The following is a 23,758-nucleotide window of genomic DNA, read 5'->3' as shown; positions in this document are numbered from 1 at the left end:
ACAAAACAGAGAAGAGAAAAGGGGAGCAAAAGCCACCTGAGTTGGGTGAGAGCAAAGGTTGGAAAGGGAGTGTCAAACATGGAGTCCAGGAGAATCTGGGATGGAATTAGGGAGGCAAGGAAAGAGCCGCTGGAGGATTGGTTGGGAATTAAACATAAGATCCTCCTTGATGCCCTTCAAGAGACTCAGGTACACAGTGCGATTCCTCTGAAATTATTTACAACCTGTTTCTGTAAGTGATTCTTCCCATGTATCCCAGCTTCAGGTCGGAACCACAGGAGTCAAGGAGTCCACAGGGTGGCCATGGGCAGGCAGCTTCCATTTAGCACTAATTAATTTATATCTGCCTCTTTGCAACAACAAAAACCAACAACCAAAAAAGGACCATTAGTGAAGCAAGCAAGTACACTTAAGCTCCCTGAATCTTATTTTCTTCATCTGACAAATTGGGCTCCTGATGCCAAGTATCAGGGAGTCCAGGTGACCAGGTGTGAGGCTGCAAAGATTCAATGAGTACACAAGTGAAGCACCATCACAATTACCTGGGACCAGGTAAAGCTCCCAGGCTTCCCAGGTGGCACAGAGGTAAAGGACCCACCTGCCAATGCAGAGATGCAAGAGACCCTGGTTCAATCCCAGGGTTGGGAAGATCCCCTGGAGAAAGAATTGGCAACCCACTCCGGTATTCTTGACCAAAGAGTCCAACACAACTGAGCAGACACACGCACAAGAACTGCAGCTCTTTCCTCCTTACTTATAGAATACTTACAGAATAAGTATTTATTCTTATAGAATCACGTGACTGTTTCAAATGAAATAATAGGGGTAGAATACTTATGGAATCATGTGGCTGTTTCAAATGAGATAATAGGGGTAGCAGCGTCCTGAAAGCAAAAAGCCTCTCTAAATGAAAGTCACTACGGCTGTCTTTATTACTAATTTCATGTGCTTTACAGACATGAAATTGACAAAGGAAATGTAATAACAGCTTGTCAAAGAAACTTCAGGTGTGTTCTACCTTTCTCAAATCTTGAAAGCAGGAAAAAGGAGGTGACCAGGGAGGCATTTTTTAGTCCCTCTCCCTTAAAGGGGAGTCATCATCAGTGGAGGGAGGGGCGGGTGACGATGACTCACCAATCTCTGAACCACTAAGACTCAGAGAGGAGTGACCAGCCTTGGAAGCGGTGGGGCTGGAGCTTCAGCCCACCTCATTGGACTCCTATGTGAGGGCTCCTGGCACCATTCAGCTTGGCCTGATGAGCTGATGAGCACCAGAGCTGTAGATACCAGGGTGTGACGGTATAAACGAGCCCATGGTCAAGTCCGCCCTCCTACTTTGGGGGGCTAGTCAAGTCTGCCCTCCTACCTTTGGGGGCTGCTCTGTCAAATGGGAAACCAGAACAGAATCTGAATGGCGCCCTGGCTAACCCAGGGCAGAAATTTTCTGGGAAAACTTCTCAGCCCAGCTGACTGTCCTGTTTACACTGACAGGTTGCAGGAGCCACTGCTGTACCTCCCCTCCAGACAGATACAGGGTTGAGACAGGTGGGAAAGTTTGAAGTTCATCTGGACCTGATGCACATGACTGGAGGATTTCTGCACAGGCTTTGAGAGTCACTGATATTTCTTCCCCAGCCTCTCTTCAAACCTACCCTTCCACCCCTCCCAGGAAAAGTGTGCCTTGTCCCTGCATGCCTAACAGCCTCTTTTGTGATCCTGAGCATGAATTCTGTCCCGGGTCTGGGGGAGTGCCACCTTATTTGAACCTGTCATTGTTTACTGCTCACCCACCTACACTTACCTGCTTTTTAAGAATGCACTTAAAGACTTTTTCCCTAGACACCTACACGTACCTGCTTTTTAAAAATGCACTTAAGGAATTTTTCCACCGATTTCCTCTATTCCTTCTAATTGAACTTGTTCGTTTGACTTGTATTTAAGGGTCTGGCCCAGGCCTGGCTCCACAGGATTTCCTGGTGGCCTCAGTTCAGTTCAGTTCAGTTGCTCAGTCATGTCCGACTCTTTGCGACCCCATGAATCACAGCATGCCAGGCCTCCCTGTCCATCACCAACTCCCAGAGTCCACCCAAACCCATGTCCTTCGAGTCGGTGATGCCATCCAACCATCTCATCCTCTGTTGTCCCCTTCTTCTCCTGCCCTCAATCTTTCCCAGCATCAGGGTCTTTTTGGTTACAATTCCAGGCTTTCACTTCGTTGTGCTGTGCTGTGCTCAGTCACTTCAGTCGTGTCCGACTCTGCAGTTCCATGGACTGTAGTCCACCAGGTTCCTCTCTCTATGGCATTTCCCAGGCAATAGTACTGGAGTGGGTTGCCATGCCCTCCTTCAGGGGATCTTCCCAACCTGGGATTGAACCCAGATATCTTGTGTCTCCTTCATTGGCAGGAGGTGTTCTTTACCACTTGAACTACCTCCCCTGGCCTGGGGTTCAATCCCTGGTCAGGGAACTGAGATCCTGCAAGCCATGCAGCACGGTAAAAATAAAAAAAGAATATTTCAATTTGTTACTTCTCTGCCCATCTATCTCTGTAGCCACCCAGTCTCCAGTGCAGAGTGATGGTAGGAGGCAGGTGGGTGGCCCTGCCCTGACCCCTCACCTCTCTCCCCCACCAGCCCAGGAGCCTCACCAACAGTGTCCCCGTGGGAACTGCAAAGCCAGCCTTGCATGCTAATAGTACCCAGCCCCAAAACAGATACATCATCAAACAAAATGTAAAGCGGAGAACACACAAACCATCCCCGGAAGGACTGCGGGGCATAAGAAGAAAGATACAACTTGGCTTGTTAAGCTGCCATCAGTCATCCAGAAGGCCGTGGGTTGGGGCTGGAGTTGAAAGTTCCAGGGAAGATTCTACTCTTGTCAAATTACATACTATGCCCTCCCACCTCACCCCCCAGTTTCCTGGGCCTCAAAGTGGTTCCAAAGTGCTGGCTCTAGAAGCCCTGGAGAGACTTCGGTGAGGATTACCAGGATTGTTCAAATGAGATGAGAGCTGTGAGGCTGCTCGAAAAGAAAAGGCCCTCACACAGGCAGGCTGCTGGTATCAGGACTGTTATGACTATTATTAAGGTAAACGCTCTTCAGGCCTAAAAGCTAGCAAGGGAGAAGTAAAAACAGCTGAGCCAGTAAGCCCTAAGGTGTGCTGCTCTCTTCTCAAAGTCCTAATACTATTGAAAATAGAAAAGGGATTCTTGGAGCTGAAATGTACACGCTTATTTCCCTTTGCAACTCACTGCTATTCACCCTCTTTAGGATAAGCTCGCAGCATCAGTGCAGGAAGTGTTCCTAATGGGCTCAAAGAGACTCCCTGCCTGGACTCCCAGGCCGAGTGGACGGCATGGCCAACGCCAGGAGGCTATTTTCTACTTTTCAGAAACCTCTCAGCTTCTAAGATTCTCCTGTAAAAGGCTGTCTGCTGCAGGTGGTAATGAACCTGGAATGTTTCAGTGTTCCAACTCAGGCACAGCCCAGACCTGACTGTGCTGCCAAAATCTTGGCTCCCGGTGCACCGATGCCAAACAGAAATACAGAGGCAGAGTTATGGAGGAGAAGGAAAAAGTGGCTTTATTTCTTCGCCAGACAAAAGGGAAACACAATAGGCTAGCACCTCAAGAATTGTGCCCCACCCCCTGGTGAATAGGGAGAGGTTGTATAGTCAGGAAGGGCTATGTGATAAGGATCAAGGTAGTAACAGTTTGCATTCTTCTGCAAAGTTTCAAAAGGTTGGGGTTACTGACAAGGTTGCAAACTTGAATTTTCTGAGCTATGTCAGACTCCACAAGGACTTAATAATTCCCCCACCCTCTTCCACAGGTTTTGGCTAAAGATTTGAGAGGATTACACCTGTATTAAGGTTAAATGGACTTCCCAGGTGGTATTAAGTGGTAAAGAATCTGCCTGCCAATGCAAGAGTGGTTAAAAGACTCTGGTTCGATCCCTGGGTCAGGAAGATCCTCTGGAGGAGGGCATGGCAACCCACTCCAGTATTCTTGCCTGGGAAGTCCCATGAATAGAGGAAACTGGTGGGCTACAGTCCAAGGAATCGAAAAGTCAAACAGACTGAAGTGATTTAGCACACACTGACAAGATTAGGGTGTGTGCGGGGTCTCAGGTGCTCCTAATTTTGATGAGCTTCTCTGGTCCCTTTAATCCTGTCTAAGGCAGTTTCCTGGCTGCTCCTTGATTGGCAACTGTTCAAATCTGCTCTTTGGAACTCATGTAAAAAGGTCATGGAGGCTGGAGTCTTGCCTATAAGAAATGGGGGACAAAAAGGCCTCCGTGTCTGGGAGCCCCACAGGGCCCTGCTTGGCGTCAACTGTGAGATCAGGCCCTGTCCCTACCCTTGATGCCTCAGATCTGAAATGACAGCCTTTCTACCCTCCTCTGAGGCCTGCCTTGAAGACAAATGGACCAGTGTTCTACTAAATGCCTCCTGCTCCTCTGAGCAACCTCTAAAGTGAAAGTGAAAGTGAAGTCGCTCAGTCGTGTCCGACTCCTAGCGACCCCATGGACTACAGCCCACCAGGCCTATGGGATTTTCCAGGCAAGAGTACTGGAGTGGGGTGCCATTGCCTTCTCCGTTAACAGTGGCTAGGCATATTATATTTACTTGGAGCTGGTATACTTGGTGACAGCCTTAGTGCCCTCGGACACAGCGTGCTTGGCCAGCTCCCCAGGTAGCAGCAAGCACAGGGCGGTCTGGATCTCCCTGGATGTGATTGTCGAGCGCTTGTTGTAATGCGCCAGGCGTGATGCCTCGCCAGCGATGCGCTCGAAAATGTCGTTGATGAAGGAGTTCATGATTCCCATAGCCTTGGACGAGATGCCCGTGTCCGGATGGACTTGCTTCAGCAACCTCTGCAGAGTAATAAAAGCTGTGGGGGCTACAGACTGTCTTCAGCTGGTTGTATGGAAGCAGGTATGGAAGGAGATTTGCCCTCAGTCTCCAGGAAAACTTGAGAGACCAGCTTGGCCTTGGTGTGGCTGGGCCTCCGAAGAGGGGAGTGTGGGCACCAGCAGTGCTGGGGCTGAACTCCAGCCCTGCTGAAGGAGTCTTCCTCCTCCTCTTCACTCCCTTACCCAGTTAAGTGGGTGTAACGGGGGCCCCAGTTGAGGCAAAGCAGGGTGGGCCTGGTGTCGGTCAACCTACAAGAACCCCCAGTACAGTCACCAGCTTTCACGTAATCAGTGGAAACCAACCCAAGGCACTTTTCAAATTCTATTTGTTACAGGCTTATTCAACATAACAAAGATCATCCAGTATAAGATTACCTAAACTAATTCTTTTTTATGCAACACACACATTTTTTGGAGTTGGGATAAAAGACCACGTGTACCTTAACTTCCAGGTGAGTGTCTGGGATGGCTGCTCAACTTGTAAAATGGAAACTCTCTTCCCATCAGCAGCTGCCTAGGCCAACCTGTGGATTGGATCCAATATGAAGACTTTTGTCTGTGACAATGGATTATATGCAAAAATAGGAAGGTCAGTTACATTGATTCTAGGTTTGCTAGCTGTATGTGCTGCCTGTCCCTCAGTGACACTCTGGCTCTGTCACCCATCTGGTTGTAGGTTTTATGTATATGCAAATTGTGCTAAGTCACTCAGTCATGTCTAAGTCTTTTTGACCCTATGGACTGTAGCCTGTCAGGCTTCTCTGTCCATGGAATTTTCCAGGCAAGAATACTGGAGTGGGTTGCCATTTCCTTCTAGAGGGGATATTCCCAACCCAGGGATCAAACTCATGTCTCTTATGTCTCCTGCAATGGTAGGTGGCTTCTTTACCAAGAGAGCCACCTGAGAAGGGCAACCAAAAATATTAATGTAAATAGGATAAGATGGCCTGCATATTAGGAAGCTGGCGGCCTTCATGGGTTGGTATTGAGTCATAATCCATACACTCTGCACAAATGTGCTGTAGTCTCCCTTAGCCCAGAACCAAAATTCTAAGAGTAGTCCCATTAGTCCTTCTCAAACTGCCCCTTCCCAGCAAGCTCCTCAATGAGTGGGAAATGAAGCCAGATGTTAATCAGTCCTTCCCTCCCCCCAGCCAAAGACAGAGCTTGTAAACATCTGGAGTGCCAGGACCATGTCTGTCAGGCCTCCCTAGCATGACATCCCCTACACAGGGATACAAAAGGATTTGGGATGATAATGGCAAAACATGGCCCTACCAGAATCCCATGTGGACTGGTAAAGCTGACCCAGAGAGGGTCAATGATTATACTTCATCCTCCTGCCATAGCAATTGGTTTAGAAACATGTGACCTAATTAGAATTACAAATCAGTTCAGTTCAGTTCAGTCGCTCAGTCGTGTCCGACTCTTTGCCACCCCATGAATCACAGCACGCCAGGCCTCCCTGTCCATCACCAACTCCCAAAGTTTACTCAGACTCATGTCCATGAAGTCGGTGATGCCATCCAGCCATCTCATCCTCTGTTGTCCCCTTCTCCTCCTGCCCCCAATCCCTCCCAGCATCAGAATCCTTTCCAATGAGTTGACTCTTCACATAAGGTGGCCAAAGTATTGGAGTTTCAGCTTCAGCATCAGTCCTTCCAATGAACACCCAGGACTGATCACCTTTAGGATGGATTGGTTGGCTCTCCTTGCAGTCCAAGGGACTCTCAAGTCTTCTCCAACATCACAGTTCAAAAGCATCAATTCTTCGGTGCTCAGCCTTCTTCACAGTCCAACTCTCACATCCATACATGACCACTGGAAAAACCATAGCCTTGACTAGATGGACCTTTGTTGGCAAAGTAATGTCTCTGCTTTTTAATATGCTATCTAGGTTGGTCATTCCCATGGACGGAGGAGCCTGGTAGGCTGCAGTCCATGGGGTCGCTAAGAGTCGGACACGACTGAGCAACTTCACTTTCACTTTTCACTTTCATGCACTGGAGAAGGAAATGGCAACCCACTCCAGTGTTCTTGCCTGGAGAACCCCAGGGACAGAGGAGCCTGATGGGCTGCCGTCTACGGGGTTGCATGGAGTTGGACATGACTGAAGCGACTTAGCAGCAGCAGCAGGTTGGTCATAATTTTCCTTCCAAGGAGTAAGCGTCTTTTAATTTCATGGCTGCAATCACCATCTGCAGTGATTTTTGGAGCCCCCCAAAAATAAAGTCTGACACTGTTTCCATTGTTTCCTCATCTATTTCTCATGCAGTGATGGGACCAGATGCCATGATCTTAGTTTTCTGAATGTTGAGCTTTAAGCCAACTTTTTCACTCTCCTCTTGCACTTTCATCAAGAGGCTTTTTAGTTCCTCTTCACTTTCTGCCATAAGGGTGGTGTCATCTGCATATCTGAGGTTATTGATATTTCTCCCAGAAATCTTGATTCCAGCTTGTGCTTCCTCCAGCCCCGTGTTTCTCATGATATACTCTGCACACAGGCTTCCCTAAAATTAAAGAACCCTGGGGGAGACTCTCCTTCACCAGGAGTCACCATATCAGGAGGATGTGAGTCCATGGCAACCAGCATCCACGGTACCCGCAGTGAGGTAACACGAGCAGGGGTCAGCTTGGCCAGATGAAAAGAGAGAACATCCCCAAGAACTTTGAGCAACTGGACCTAGCTGCACCAAAAGGGACAGCAACCCTGTTATATCAGCAAATAGAATTTATATTTACAAGAAAGTTTGTTTTTTCTGTCAAACCCAGAATTCATGATAATATAATGGTTATATGTTCATGCTATTATTTTCATACCTCATCATGGTGCTCACAGAACATTTATTAGTGTTCGCTGACTTACAAATATGGGGTGTATACAATAGCTGACGTTTTTCTACAACCACAATTGTCCTCCAAGTCAGCTAAACTAATTCTTATGGGGCTATAGGGCACAGGACAGAGTTCCATGAACTGTAGGTTACCATGCTCCCACCGTGCCCCTTCAAAACATACCTAGAAAATGTACAAATGTCTCCTGAACAGTCCTGGTAATAAGAATTGATAGTATTACCTGTAAACGTATCTTTTGCCATGTTCAGTTCAGTTGCTCAGTCGTGTCCGACTCTTTGCGACCCCATGAATCGCAGCACGCCAGGCCTCCCTGTCCATCACCAACTCCTGGAATTTACCCAGACTCATGTCCATCGAGTCAGTGATGCCATCCAGCCATCTCATCCTCTGTCGTCCCCTTCTCCTCCTGCCCCCAATCCCTCCCAACATCAGAGTCTTTTCCAATGAGTCAACTCTTTGCATGAGGTGGCCAAAGTACTGGAGTTTCAGCTTTAGCATCATTCCTTCCAAAGAAATCCCAGGGCTGATCTCCTTCAGAATGGACTGGTTGGATCTCCTTGCAGTCCAAGGGACTCTCAAGAGTCTTCTCCAACACCACAGTTCAAAAGCATCAATTCTTCGGTGCTCAGCCTTCTTCACAGTCCAACTCTCACATCCATACATGACCACAGGAAAAACCATAGCCTTGACTAGACGAACCTTTGTTGGCAAAGTAATATGGAGAGTAAAAACAGGAAATAATTTTTAGGATGGGCCCACTCATCCTGTTGTCCCTCTTTTATGATCACCCAGAATCTAACACCAACAGTTACAATCACAATCATGAAAATACTACACATGTACACTTTTCTAACTGAGAATTCTAACCGTAAGGTCTGGTTATTCAGTTCAGGAGGCCCAAGTGTCCTCAATTCAGCAGGAATGATCAGGGCTTGGCAAATTTGATTTAACTGGAGTTCCAAAGAAATGATTTGAGGAACCAGAATGACTATTTATTGGTTTAGAATGAGAAACATGACATTTAACATTTAATTGACAAGATCGGAGAATTTACGTTGTCTGCTCTGAACATTGTCTTCTTAGTAAGAAAATCTACTTGGAAAATTGAATTAAGGAGGCCATTGGGTAAACATGAAATGAGACTAATGGCCTTGGATAGTCATACTGTTTGTGTTCCTCAGGCTGGAATAACCAGATGACTCATGTTTGTCCAGTTGTCAGAGGGTCATTTCCGCAGGTCAGAGCACACTCTCTAATAGATGGAACCACAGACTTCCTAAGAAATCCTTCCATATTCATATAACAGTTCCCTCTTCACCTTCTTCTCTGGGCATTGAAGACGTTCTCATCATTCAAGGCCAATTTCAATAAAAGGCTCAGAAGAAGGTAAGCGGGAATGGAAAGAATCTAGAAGCTTCTCTGGTGGACTTTGCTGGTTGCCGACCCCGCCCTCCTAAGAGAACTCCAATTGAGTTCTGGAGCCATGCTCATTCCCTGTAGCCCATGTGCTTCAGTTCAATTCAGTTCAGTTGAGTCATTTGGTCATGTCCGACTCTTTGCGACCCCATGGACTGCAATACACCAGGCCTCCCTGTCCATCACCACCTTCAGGAGTTTATTCAAACTCATGTCCATTGAGTCGGTGATACTGTCCAACCATCTCATCCTCTGTCGTCCCCTTCTCCTCCTGCCTGCGGTCTTTCCCAGCATCAGGGTCTTTTCCAAGGAGTCAGTTCTTCGCATCAGGTGGCCAAAGTATTGGAGTTTCAGCTTCAGCATCAGTCCTTCCAATGAACACCCAGGACTGATCTCCTTTAGGATGGACTGGCTGGATCTCCTTGCAGTCCGAGGGACTCTCAAGAGTCTTCTCCAACATCACAGTTCAAAAGCATCAATTCTTTGGTGCTCAGCTTTCTTTATAGTCCAACTCTCACATCCATACACGACCACTGGAAAAACCATAGCCTTGACTAGATGGACCTTTGTTGGCAAAGTAATGTCTCTGTTTTTTAATATGCTGTCTAGGTTGGTCTTCACTTTTCTTCCAAGGAGCAAGCGTCTTTTAATTTCATGGCTGCAGTCACCATCTGCAGTGATTTTGGAGCCCCCAAAAATAAAGTTGGCCACTGTTTCCACTGTTTCCCCATCAATTTGCCATGAAGTGATGGGCCCAGATGCCATGATCTTAGTTTCCTGAATGTTGAGCTTTAAGCCAACTTTTTCACTCTCCTCTTGCACTTTCATCAAGAGGTTCTTTAGTTCTTCTTCACTTTCTGCCATAAGGGTGGTGTCATCTGCATATCTGAGGTTATTGATATTTCTCCTGGCAATCATCTTTCCAGACTGTGCTTTATCCAGCCCAGCATTTTACATGATGTACTCTGAATATAAGTTAAAAAATCAGGGTGACAATGTACAGCCTTGACGTACTCTTTTTCCTATTTGGAACCAGTCTGCTGCTCTACGTTCAGTTCTAACTGTTGCTTCCTAACCTGCATACAGATTTCTCAAGAGGCAGGTCAGGTGGTCTGGTATTCCCACCTCTTTCAGAATTTTCCACAGTTTGTTGTAGTCCACACTGTCAAAGGCTTTGGCAAAGTCAGTAAAGCAGTAGATATTTTTCTGGAACTCTCTTGCTTTTTCGATGATCCAACAGATGTTGGCAATTTGATCTCTGGTTTCTCTGCCTTTTCTAAATCCAGCTTGAACATCTGGAAGTTCACGGTTCATGTACTGTTGAAGCTTGGCTTGGAGAATTTTGAACATTGCTTTACTAGGGTGTGAGATGAGTGCAATTGTGCGGTAGTTTGAGCATTCTTTGGCATTGCTATGTGCTTCAGGAGAAGTTAAACTATCACCAGCTCTAGGAGCAGCTCTAGGACTGGGAGCTGACTGTAGCTCAGAACATGAACTCCTTATTGCAAACTTCAGGCTTAAATTGAAGAAAGTAGGGACAACCACTAGACCATTCAGGCATGACCTAAATCAAATCCCTTACAATCCCTTATAGTGGAAGTGACAAACAGATTCAAGGGATTAGATCTGATAGAGTGCCTGAAGAACTATGGACGGAGGTTTGTGACATTGTACAGGAGGCAGTGATCAAGACCATCCCCAAGGAAAAGAAATGCAAGAAGGCAAAATGGTTGTCTGAGGAAGCCTTACAAATAGCTGAGAAAGGAAGAAAAGCTAAAGTCAAAGGAAAAAAGGAAAGATATACCCATTTGAATGCAGAGTTCCAAAGAATGGCAAGGAGAGATAAGAAAGCCTTCCTCAATGATCAATGCAAAGAAATAGAGGAAAACAATAGAATGGGAAAGACTAGAAATCTCTTCAAGAAAATTAGAGATACCAAGGGAACATTTCATGCAAGGATGGGCACTAAAATAAAGGACAGAAATGGTATGGACCTAACAGAAGCAGAAGATATGAAGAAGAGGTGGCAAGAATACACAGAAGAACTGTACAAAAAAGATCTTCATGACCCAGATAATCATGATGATGTGATCACTGACCTAGAGCCAGACATCCTGGAATGTGAAGTCAAGTGGGCCTTAGAAAGCATCACTACAACAAAACTAGTGAAAGCAATGGAATTCCAGCTGAGCTATTTCAAATCCTGAAAGATGATGCTGTAAAAGTGCTGCACTCAATATGCCAGCAAATTTGGAAAACTCAGCAGTGGCCACAGGACTGGAAAAGGTCAGTTTTCATTCCAATCCCAAAAAAAGGCAATGCCAAAGAATGTTCAAACTACCACACAATTGCACTCATCTCACACCCTAGTAAAGCAATGTTCAAAATTCTCCAAGCCAAGCTTCAACAGTACATGAACCGTGAACTTCCAGATGTTCAAGCTGGATTTAGAAAAGGCAGAGAAACCAGAGATCAAATTGCCAACATCTGTTGGATCATCGAAAAAGCAAGAGAGTTCCAGAAAAATATCTACTGCTTTACTGACTTTGCCAAAGCCTTTGACAGTGTGGACTACAACAAACTGTGGAAAATTCTGAAAGAGGTGGGAATACCAGACCACCTGACCTGCCTCTTGAGAAATCTGTATGCAGGTTAGGAAGCAACAGTTAGAACTGAACGTAGAGCAGCAGACTGGTTCCAAATAGGAAAAAGAGTACGTCAAGGCTGTACATTGTCACCCTGATTTTTTAACTTATATTCAGAGTACATCATGTAAAATGCTGGGCTGGATAAAGCACAGTCTGGAAAGATGATTGCCAGGAGAAATATCAATAACCTCAGATATGCAGATGACACCACCCTTATGGCAGAAAGTGAAGAAGAACTAAAGAACCTCTTGATGAAAGTGCAAGAGGAGAGTGAAAAAGTTGGCTTAAAGCTCAACATTCAGGAAACTAAGATCATGGCATCTGGGCCCATCACTTCATGGCAAATTGATGGGGAAACAGTGGAAACAGTGGCCAACTTTATTTTTGGGGGCTCCAAAATCACTGCAGATGGTGACTGCAGCCATGAAATTAAAAGACGCTTGCTCCTTGGAAGAAAAGTGAAGACCAACCTAGACAGCATATTAAAAAACAGAGACATTACTTTGCCAACAAAGGTCCATCTAGTCAAGGCTATGGTTTTTCCAGTGGTCGTGTATGGATGTGAGAGTTGGACTATAAAGAAAGCTGAGCACCAAAGAATTGATGCTTTTGAACTGTGATGTTGGAGAAGACTCTTGAGAGTCCCTCGGACTGCAAGGAGATCCAGCCAGTCCATCCTAAAGGAGATCAGTCCTGGGTGTTCATTGGAAGGACTGATGCTGAAGCTGAAACTCCAATACTTTGGCCACCTGATGCGAAGAACTGACTCCTTGGAAAAGACCCTGATGCTGGGAAAGACCGCAGGCAGGAGGAGAAGGGGACGACAGAGGATGAGATGGTTGGACGGTATCACCGACTCAATGGACATGAGTTTGAATAAACTCCTGAAGGTGGTGATGGACAGGGAGGCCTGGTGTATTGCAGTCCATGGGGTCGCAAAGAGGTGGACACAAGTGAGTGACTGGACTGAACTGAACTTAGGAGGTCTAATTAGTCTCCAGGCACCCACATCTCCCGTGAAGAGATTGGTTCCAAAATGCATGTGACCTAATCTAAGCCAATCAGTGGCGGCTTCTGGGAAGTTAGCTTCACTTCCCCCCTGTGAATATTTTCCTATTTGACCATGAGGTTGAATTTCAGGCTTCATCTTGGGCACCAGCCTGAAGATGAAACCAGCACCCACAGGAGGTCTGAGTAAGAGGCTCACAGAGAAACAGAGCCAGAGGCTGTGGATGGTGTCTCCCCTGACATTGACCCCACACTAGGACTTGAGTATGCCAGACAGTAGATGTCCTTATTGTTTAAATGAGTTCAGCTATGTTTTTTATTACTCGCAGCCACAGGCAACCTAACTGAACCATTTCCTCATTTGAGGATTATTTGGAGAGACAGGAGTGTTTGTTTGGTATCCTGGGGCAGAGTACAATAAACTCATCTCCTTTAACAATCATTTGATTAGACGCTGAACAAATGTAGGTGGAACAAGAATCCTCACAATCAGATCCCTAATTAGTTAACTCATACACTTTACTTCCTCCTGTTCATAAAGACTCTCCAAACCCAAGAGAAAGAGGAAGGAGGAAAAGGTGAAATAATATGACTGGTGCAGGGGAAAGTTTGATTTTACATACAGCAGTTTATCAAATGAAAGCTTCAGGGAGCCCATAGGGTAGGTGGGTCTTCTCCAGGCCTGGCCTAAGGTTCTGATGCTCGGCCGGGAGGGAGGGGGGGGGGGGGGTCGGGGAAGGGCGGGGGGGGGGGGTGTCGGGGAAGGGCGGGGAGGGGGATGGGATGAGTACAGGGAAGGGAGGAACCAGGAGTTACATTATTCAAAACAAGCTGTCCAAAGATAGCCCTAAGGCATCCAGAACCTCCCCTCTTCATCTGACTCCTGCCTCATCCTTCTTACATAAGACTGCAGCTCAGCTGGTAAAGAATCCACTGGTGCTAGAGACCTGGGTTCGATCCCTGGATTGGGAGGAAGAACCCCTGGAGAAGGGAACGGCTACCCACTCCGGTATTCTGGCCTAGAGAATCCCATGGACTGTATGGAACATGGGGTCGCAAAGAATCGGACATGACTGAGCGACTTTCACTTGTACACTTGTAAGTTATTAGGGAACCATTGACCAAAACTGCCTGTCTTGGCCAAGAACAATGATAACCACTCACATGTGTTGTCTCACAACAGAAGATCCCTGTGAGGAACATGCTGCTGCCTCTGAAAACTAACCAGAATTCAGGAGGGGCCAAAAGGACGGAGGAGACACCAGCCCATAATATTGTCCTATCGCCCTCCTAGAATCCTTTGCACTGGCATCTATGTTGGCTGAGAGAAGCATATGTCACCAGGAACCTGAGTTCTGACCTGAATCAGACCAAATATGTGCCAAGCAAGATGTCTGGCCAGAGACAACCCAGAAACTAATCCCATCACCTTGAAACCTGAGACTGTGAGCCTCATGGCAGAGCAGTTCTCCTGGATTCCCTTACCCTGATGCTCTCTGCCTGGGTGCTTTTTCCCAATAAAGTCTTTCTCTTTGTCAGCACGTGTGTCTCCTCAGACAATTCATTTCTGAGTGTTACTTTTTGTTTGTTTTTTAATATTTGCTTTTAAAAAACTTTGGCTGTGCTGGGTCTTAGTTGTGGCACATGGGTTCCTTAGTTGTGGTATTTGAACTCTTAGCTGTGGCATGTGGGATCTAGTTCCCTGACCGGGTATTGAACCAGGGCCCCCGGTATTGGGAGTGCAGAGTCAGCCACTGGACCACCAGGGAAGCCTGAGTGTTAGATAAGAGCCCACTCTAGGACCCTGGAAGGGGTCCCCCTTTCTGCAACAAAATTATAAAATATAAATATTCACCAAAATATCTTTTAATAAAATTTAATACATAAATATATTTATGTTAAAATATTGTAATGAAGAATGAACTAGGTAAAACAAAGCTGGCTATAGGATGTATGTAAGCCAATTACGGGAAGAAACTTCCATTTCAAAAAAACATTAAGTGAGAGACTTTACATGACAGTCAGAGGGCTTCCCCTGATTCTACCATGACACTTGGCCTGAAGAGGAGAAGACGTTGAGAGAAGACACGTGAACAGAGGTCTTATAGAGCAAAGCTGACTTGCTATGTGGCCCCAGAGCTCAGGATGCTTCCCAAGCTTTCTTCTCCCTGCCTCCTGCCATCTCCCCACCAGTCGCCACTCAACACGCTGAACTGGCCAAAGCAGCTTCTTTGTGACTAGTACTCAGCAGGCAAGGTTATTGCCTCACACAGTGTTGCACAGATATTAAAAATGGATCCCAGGGCAAAGTTTCATGTGAGCCCCTACCTGGGCCTTCCCACCCCATGAGTGGAACTGAGTTTGGCTGAATAAGGAGAAGTTTCTCAAAGAGTGAGAAAGCAAGTGTTTATTCTTCAGCGAGGAGAGGTTGTTTAGCCTAGGAGTTTGGGTGAAGTAGATTCTCTGCCATGCGAATAGCCTCAGGCAAGTGTAGACTCCAAAGCAGCTGAGTGGACGGAAGCCCCAACCCTCTCCCCACCCTTCCCTTCCAAGCTGAGCACTAACCAGGACTCCATAGCCCCAGGACAAAACCCACTGCAGAGAGGGGAGCAGAGTGGCCTCCAGCAGTATTTTTAGCCACCAGAGCTCAGCCTGCTTCAGAGTCCAGCTTTGGTTTGGGGCTTTTATTTTTTTTAATGTATTCATTTTTTTCTCCTTTTCTTTTCTTTTTACAGATTAGTGATTTCTACTTTTAATTAAAAAGTTTATATAGTCAACTTTTTTTCTTTCAAATTCAAGTAAAAAAGAAGTAGGCAAAATATCCTACCACCTGCCAGCAACTAGAAATGAATGTGACAAGAGTTGGGCAAGACCTTAAAACATACGGAAGGACACAAAGGAAGGCTGGAACCAAGGGAACATTATGCCATTTTTGAGATAGGAAGACTCATAATAAAAAATGTAAATTCTCCAAAATTAATTTATAAAATTGAGACAACCCATTACAAATCACAACAACAACAAAATACTAATTTTTTTTTAACCAGGCAAGCTGGTTAAAGTTTAAATGAAAAAAGGAACAAGAATATCTAGGAAAATGCTGAAGAAGAAAAGCAATGATGGGAGATGAGGCCTCCCAGATATTAAAATGTATCTATATAAAACTTTATTAATTAAAACAACTCGAACACACAGAATAATGGAACAGAGTGAAATTTTTTAATGGGTCCCCAAATACAGGAATTTTGCATATGATAAAAGAGGCCCTCAGATTGATGGAAGAGAAGACGAACTATTCAAAACATGGAGTCGGGAAAACCAGATAGTCATCTGGAAAAAATAATTAAATAGGAGCCATGCCTCACACCACACAACAGCATACAATCAAATGTTCAAATAAAAGAATAAAAGGAACCATAAAATTACACATCCCGAGTCCGGTTCATTCACCTCTCAGGCTTGGGCTACTGGCTGCATGGAGAACACTGGCCACTGATGCCGTAGCCTGCTTTCCCAGCCACTATCTCCATCTCTGGGATGTTACCCAAAAAATTGAGTTCACTTCTCAGTGGCTATTGAGAAAAAAAGACAAAACCAAGCCAAAGATTTGAAGAAAGAAGGATTCATTGCTTGGAACAAGTAAGAAAAGTACCAAAGGTCTTTCCCAAAGCAGTGTCTCCCCAACAACACAACTGGGGAAGCTTTAAGCCAAGGGAACAGGCGTATTCATGAAGGAGCTTAAGCAGAGGAGAATTCAACGTAGAATTGGAGCGAAAAGGATCTGAAAAGGTCAACATCACCTTTCCATCCTCTACCTGGGTGGGGACCTTACTTTCTACAGAACTCAGATATGTATCAGATTGAGGTGTTGATTTCACAGGTACATTCATTTGTCAAAACTCTTTAAAAGGGACTTCCCTGGTGGTCCAGTGATTGAGAGCTTGCCAGCCAACGCAGGGGACACAGGTTTGATCCCTGGTCTGAGAGGATTCCACATGCCACAGGACAACTAAATCTGGGTACCACAACTACTGACCCTGAACGCTGGAGGCCCCGAGCTACAACTGCTGAGCACACAGGTCCTAAGGCCGGTTCTTTGAAACAGGAGAGGCCACCACAGTAAGAAGCCCATGCACCGCTGCTGGAGAGGAGCCCCGGTTTGCTACAATTAGAGAAGGACTGCGAGCAGCAATGAAGACCCAGGGCAGTCATAAATAAAATAAACATTTTTTTTAAAAGAATGTTAACTATTCAGAAAAAAATTCTTTAAAGGGTACAATTGAGTCCATTTTATGTATGAAAATTTAGTCCAATAAAGAAGATTTTAAAACTATACTGAGATATGCTGCACCTATCAGATTGACAAAATTCCAAAAATTTGATAATACATTCTGTTGGCAAAACTGTGAGGAAAACCACTCTTATCAGTATTAATTAGTACATTTACAGATGGCAATTTGCTGAATTAATCAAAATTACAGCTTCTTATGGGCTTCCCTGGTAGATCAGACAGTAGAGAATCCACCTGCAATGCAGGAGGCCTAGGTTCGATCCCTTCTGGGTCGGGAAGACCCTTTGGAGAAGGGAATGGAAACCCACTCCAGTATTCTTGCCTGCAGAGTCCCCATGGACAGAGGAGCCTTGCGGGCTACAGTCCATGGGTTCGCAAAGAGTCGGACACGACTCAGTGACTAAGCGCAGCACAGCTTCATATTCCTTGGCCTAGCAATTACACTTCCAAGGATTTATCCTATAGGAATACTTATGCATATGCAAATTAATATATATGCAAGGCTCTTTACTGCAACATCAATTGGAGTAGCAAAAGTTTGGACACAATCTAAAGGCTTATCAATAGGAGACTTTTTTAAAATCATGGTATTATCATGTTCTAAATCTTGCCTCCCAGATATTAAAATATATTATAAAACACAGGGCAACCATACAGACACTGAGGATGCTGTTTGTACTGATAAAGACCTCTGAGATATATTGTTAGGTGAAGGTAAGGTACAGAGCAGCATGTATGTATAAAAAAAGGAGAAATTTTTTAAAAAATGTTTCATTTACTTATATATGCATAAAGAAACTCTGGAAGTATATACATGTTGTTATACTATTAGGATAAACCAAAAGATATAATGAAAAAGAGGAGGAACCTGAAGGGAGACTGGCAGATGGACCTATACTGAAGACTCATTACTGATTTTTATTTCTTTCTGGCTGCGCTGGGTCTTCGTTGCTGTGTGCTGGCTTTCTCTAGTTTCGACAAGTGGGGGCTACTCTCTAGCTACAGTGCACGAGCTTATCACTGCAGTGGCTCCTCTTGTTGCCGCTCCCAGGCTGTAGAGCTCAGGCTCAGTAGTTCTGGCTCACGGGCCTAGTTGCCCCAGGGCATGTGGGATCTTCCTGGACCAGGGATTAAACCCATGTCCTCTGCATTGACAGGCGGACTCTCAACCACTGGACCACCATGGAAGTCTTGATTATTTTCTTAGTTTGGGACCATGAGATATAATATCTAGTTGGAAAATTCTATGAAAAAAATTTTAAATTTAGCAGTATAGAAAAATATACCCCTACCCCGCCCCCCTCCAAAAAAGAGGAGAGGGGAATGAAGAGAAGAGAAAAATTCCCCAATGTCCTGGCACCACAGCCAGCGGTAACACTGGTGACCATGGGCACCTGGGAAGAGAAGGTTTGCTCAAGGTCTCTCCGGGCTGTGTGTCCCAGCTGTCGTAACTCCTTCCCCGTAGAGCTGGCAGAGAGCCTGCGTGATGGGGGTCCTCGCAGGCACTGTACACTTAACCAGTGTCTGCAGGCCATAGGATCACTTTGGTAAGAAGAACCAAGCTCAGCTAACTCACCCTCTCCCATCTGTTAGGCTCAGATACCAGCCAGCTTCAGAAACCCCAGTTATTTCTGTTGTTCCCCAGGGGTACCTCAGGTGTGCTAAGAAACAAGTCCTGGCTGTCACTTCCCTTCCTCTCCAGATGCAGGCTCCTCCAGCGATGGCTGCTGCTGGAGCCTTGGCTGACTACCAAGAATCGAGAAGGCGCGCTGCTGCTGGGACCACTGACCCCGAGGCCACCACTGGTACGGCTGATGTGTTGGAATCCCTCCTCAGGCTGCTCAGGCTGGACAGTGGCCTGTGGGAGAGCAGGAACAACAGCCTCTTTTCCGCAATGTTTTCCAAAAAGGTCCTAAAGCGGGGCTGCCTGTGCACTGATGATCTGGAAACAGTTGTTGATGCGCCAACGCTCATTCCCCTCAAATGACTGGTCTAATCCAGTCCCAGTAATTGCATCTGCACATCACAGCTGGAGCTGCTGACCCGCAGGACAGCACAGTAAGAGACAGAAAGAGCCCTGAAATCAAGCCCGAGAGTCTGATGAGCTGTAAACTTTTCTATTACAAGAAATAATATTGTCTAGGTCATTTTGAGTTGAGGTTTCTGTTTTAAGCAGTTGGAAGAATCCAAATTGATTCCTGTGAACCAGAGAATTTTAGTGAGTATAGCTCTTCACTCTCTCTTCCTCCTTGGTCCCTGGAGAGCGGGACCAGTGAAAATCCAGTGACAAATCTCACACTGGGCTCACAGTCCCCCTCCCTGGAGACCATGCCAGGAGCAAGCCCAGCTTACACAGGTAAACGGCACTGGCTGGGTATTGGGCCATGACTTCACACCTGGGAGATGGTGGAAGCATTGCAGTTGTGACTTGCACTCAAATCTTATTTGCTATGTGCTAGTTCTCCACCTCCAGTGAACTGTTTGCCCTCCTTAGACCTCACTATCTTACCTATAAAATAGAGAAAATATAGTGTCTACCTTAATGAGTTTGTCCATCTCTTCATTCACTCCCCAGAACCTTTTTGAGTACTGCTCACATACCACTGGGCACACCTGATGCGAAGAGCCGACCCATTAGAAAAGACCCTGATCCTGGGAAAGATTGAGAGCAGGAGGAGAAGGGGACAACAGAGGATGAGATGGTTGGATGGCATCACCAACTCGATGGACACGAGTTTGAGCAAGCTCCCAGAGATGGTGAAGGACAGGGAAGCCTGATGTGCTGCAATTCATGGGGTTGAAAAAAGTTGGACCTAACAGAAGCAGAAGATATTAAGAAGAGGAGGCAAGAATATACAGAAGAACTATGCAAAAAAGATCTTCATGTCCCAGATAACCAGGATGGTGTGATCACTCCCCTAGAGCCAGACATCCTGAAATGTGATCTCAAGAGGGCCTTAGGAAGCATCACGACGAACAAAGCTAGTGGAGGTGATGGAATTTCAGTTGAACTATTTAAAACACTAAAAGATGATGCTGTGAAAGTGCTGCAGTCAATATGCCAGCAAATTTGGAAAACTCAGCAGTGGTCACAGAACTGGAAAAGGTCAGTTTTCATTCCAATCCCCAAAAAAGACAATGCCAAAGAATGCTCAAACTACCACACAATTGCCCTCATCTCACACGCTAGCAAAGTAATGCTCAAAATTCTCCAAGCCAGGCTTCAACAGTACATGAACTGTGAACTTTCAGATGTTCAAGCTGTATTTAGAAAAGGCAGAGGAACCAGAAATCAAATTGCCAAAATCTGCTGGATCATCAAAAAAGCAAGAGTACCAGAAAAACATCTATCTCTGCTTTATTGACTATGCCAAAGCCTTTGACTGTGTGGATTACAACAAACTGTGGAAATTTCTTAAAGAAATGGGAATACCAAACCACCTTACCTGCCTCCTGAGAAACCTGTATGCAAGTCAAGAAGCAACAGTTAGAACTGGACATAGAACAACAGACTGGTTCCAAATAGGAAAAGGAGTACATCAAGGCTGTATATTGTCACCCTGCTTATTTAACTTTTATGCAGAATACATCATGCAAAATACTGGACTGGATGAAGCACAAGCTGGAATCAAGATTGCTGGGAGAAAAATCAATAACCTCAGATATGCAGATGACACCACCGTTATGGCAGAAAGCAAAGAGAAACTGAAGAGCCTCTTGAAGAAAGGGAAAGAGGAGAGTGAAAAACCTGGCTTAAAACTCACATTCAAAAAACTAAGGTTGTGGCATCCTGTCCCATCACTTCATGGCAAATAAATGGGGAAACAATGGAAACATTGACAGACTTTATTTTGGGGGGCTCCAAAATCCCTGCAGATGGTGACTGCAGCCATGAAAATAAAGATGCTTGCTCCTTGGAAGAAAAGCTATGACCAACACAGACAGCATATTAAAAAGCAGAGACATTACTTTACCAACAAAGGTCCATCTAGTCAAAGCTATGGTTTTTCCAGTTGTCATGTATGGATGTGAGAGTTGGACTGTGAAGAAAGCTGAGCACCAAAGAATTGAAGCTTTTGAACTGTGGTGTTGGAGAAGACTTGAGAGTCCCTTGAACTACAAGGAGATCCAACCAGTCTATTCTAAAGGAGATCAGTCTTGAATATTCATTGGAAGGACTGATGTTGAAGCTGAAACGCCAATACTTTGGCCACCTGATGAGAAGAACTGACTCGTTTGAAAAGATGCTGATGCTGGAAAAGATTGAAGGCAGGAGGAGAAGGGGACAACAGAGGATGAGATGGTTGGATGGCATCACCGACATGACGGACATGAGTTTGAGCAAGCTCAAGGAGTTGGTGGCAGATAGGGAAACCTGGCATGCTGCAGTCCATGGGGTCGCAAAGAGTCAGACACAACTGAGTGACTCAACTGAACTGAACTGAACTGAGCAAGTGAAAAACAACAACACATACCGGTGTCCTAGGTGCCAGGACATAAGAAAATTAAATGAGATTTCTGATGAAAGATGTTCAATAACCTTTTTCATTGAAGTCAGGGAACTGTAACCTTTTACAGTTCAGGAGGTCAGGAAGCCAGGACTAGGAACTTTGAGTCAGGCGTCTCCTGTTCCCAGTGGCCCACTGCCCCAATCCACAACAGAAGGGTGATTCCCAGAATGCGTAGACCCCCATTCCCAGACCCTGCACCAGGAATTTGGGGGTGGGGGTCGGAGAGGGGCTGGGCCCTGCTCTCCAGCAGCCACCAGACACCAGAGGGCACTGCAAGCCAGCGGGGTTGGGGTGGAGGACAAACTGCCGAAAGTCCAGGCCCAGAAGGGCCTGGGAGCCAGATCCTGATGGTTAACCCACAGAGGCAGTGGTTGTGAATCCAGACTTCAAGTCCTTGTCGTGATCTTTTCCCACCAGACCTCACTTGCTACCTGCTAAGTCGCTTCAGTCGTGTCCGACTCTGCGACCGCATAGACGGCAGCCCACCAGCCTCCCCCTTCCCTGGGATTCTCCAGGCAAGAACACTGGAGTGGGTTGCCATCTCCTTCTCCAATGCATGAAAAGTGAAAGTGAAGTCGCCCAGTCATGTCCGACTCTTCGTGACCCCATAGACTGCAGCCCATCAGGCTCCTCTGTCCATAGGATTTTCCAGGCAAGAATACTGGAGTGGGGTGCCATTGCCTTCTCCAAGACCTCACTTACAGAAGCTCAAATTCATAAAGTTACTAAGCATTTCAAGGGCACCCACTACAGAGCATTAAACCTAACGCCTGCAGGCCCTTCTATCTGTGGGGCCCTGTACAACCCACGTGCTCACCCCTGAGGCCAGGCCTGATTTAAGGCTATAATTATAGGTGCTCAGAAAATGCTTGTTAATTAATTTGAGACTCTTTGAGAATTTAAAGCAACTGGAAACCTTCACTGACATTTATTTGTCTTGCTGGACCGCGGCAATGCTTCCCCAAGTGTGGGCCCATGGGCTCTCGTGGTTAAAATGCAGATCCCTGGGGCCCACTCCAGACCTCCTTAGTCAGAATTGGGAGTGAGGCCTGGGAATCTTCACGCTTATAGCTCATCCTCAAGACTCTTCAAGGATTGAGAGACTGAGAACCACTGAATTCAGGCTGTGAGGACAGAAAGCATGGGATCTGTTGATGGAAGCCTCCCTCTATGTCCCTATTCTGCTGTGGACTGCACTTGCCTGGGACGATGCTTTATCTTCTGTCTTTAGATGGATATAATGTCTGACTGGCTCACCCAGCAGGGCTTCTGTAAAGGCCACTCCCTCTAGGTCTGTGGACAGGCCCAGCTCCTCTTAGGACATTCCGTGCTTGAGCCAAGGAACCAGGTTCACGGGATTCACATCTGTGAATGCAACCCAAGTCTTTGGCTCTTCAGCCTCAAGGCTTCGCTGAAGAAGTGTTTGTTTAATTCTGTTGCCCATTCTCCTCCATCCTCCCACATATCTTCATCTCCTCATCTATTGCTGGACACAGTAATGGGAGGGTTTATGACGGTCATGAAGGTAGTGACCTGGGTGCCACATGCCCACCTCCTCTGTTATGTTCCCTAGCTGCTTCCTCCCTAGGGCTAGTCCTAAGCCTTGGGCTGTCTGAGCTTTGGGTCACCAGGGCTCCCAGACTGGGCTCCATCCACACCTCAGACCCAACCCCTCTGAGCAGCCAAGCGGGAGGGGGGTAGAGAGAACAAGCATGGAGGTTCCCCAGAGAAGCACTTCATTGCCCATTGAATTAATGTTTTCAGCAGACGTCTCCTTGAGTTTTATGAAAGCCTGCTTGCATCTGATAGACTAGGGCAAATCAGGAAGGGAAGGTGCCACTCCCCAAAGGCTCTGCCTCTGCAGAAGAGAGTTTCAGTTGCTTCCCACAGACTGCCCAGCAACCACTCTAAAGCATGTTACCCCCAGTCGGTGTTCCCTCCTTTCCTGTTACTGCAAACAGGCTGGGTTCTATCTAAGAGCTGGAGCCTAAGGCTGATCAGAATAACCATCATGGAGTCTAAGCCACCTCCATCGCTCTGAGGGGCCAGCCATTCCTGGTCCCCTTGCTTCATCTATACATGGATAGTCAATCCAGCCGTCCACCCAGAGC

At 46.1% G+C, this 23,758-nt stretch overlaps 1 protein-coding gene across 1 annotated transcript in view; it reads right to left on the bottom strand.

The window, feature by feature from the left end:
* Positions 1 to 4,554: 4,554 nt before the first annotated feature.
* Positions 4,555 to 23,758, bottom strand: part of LOC133227348 (late histone H2B.L4-like) — a 36,046-nt gene continuing 16,842 nt past the window's right edge. The window contains exon 3 of the mRNA XM_061381794.1: positions 4,555 to 4,895. Within this exon, the coding sequence (XP_061237778.1) occupies positions 4,627 to 4,895 (269 nt within the window). The 3' untranslated portion in view covers positions 4,555 to 4,626. The remainder of the gene's footprint in view (positions 4,896 to 23,758) is intronic.

Source organism: Bos javanicus, chromosome 16, assembly GCF_032452875.1.
Source record: "Bos javanicus breed banteng chromosome 16, ARS-OSU_banteng_1.0, whole genome shotgun sequence".
Lineage (NCBI taxonomy): Eukaryota > Metazoa > Chordata > Mammalia > Artiodactyla > Bovidae > Bos > Bos javanicus.
The sequence above is the reverse complement of the archived record's forward strand: the minus strand, read 5'-3'. Positions and strand labels throughout refer to the sequence as shown.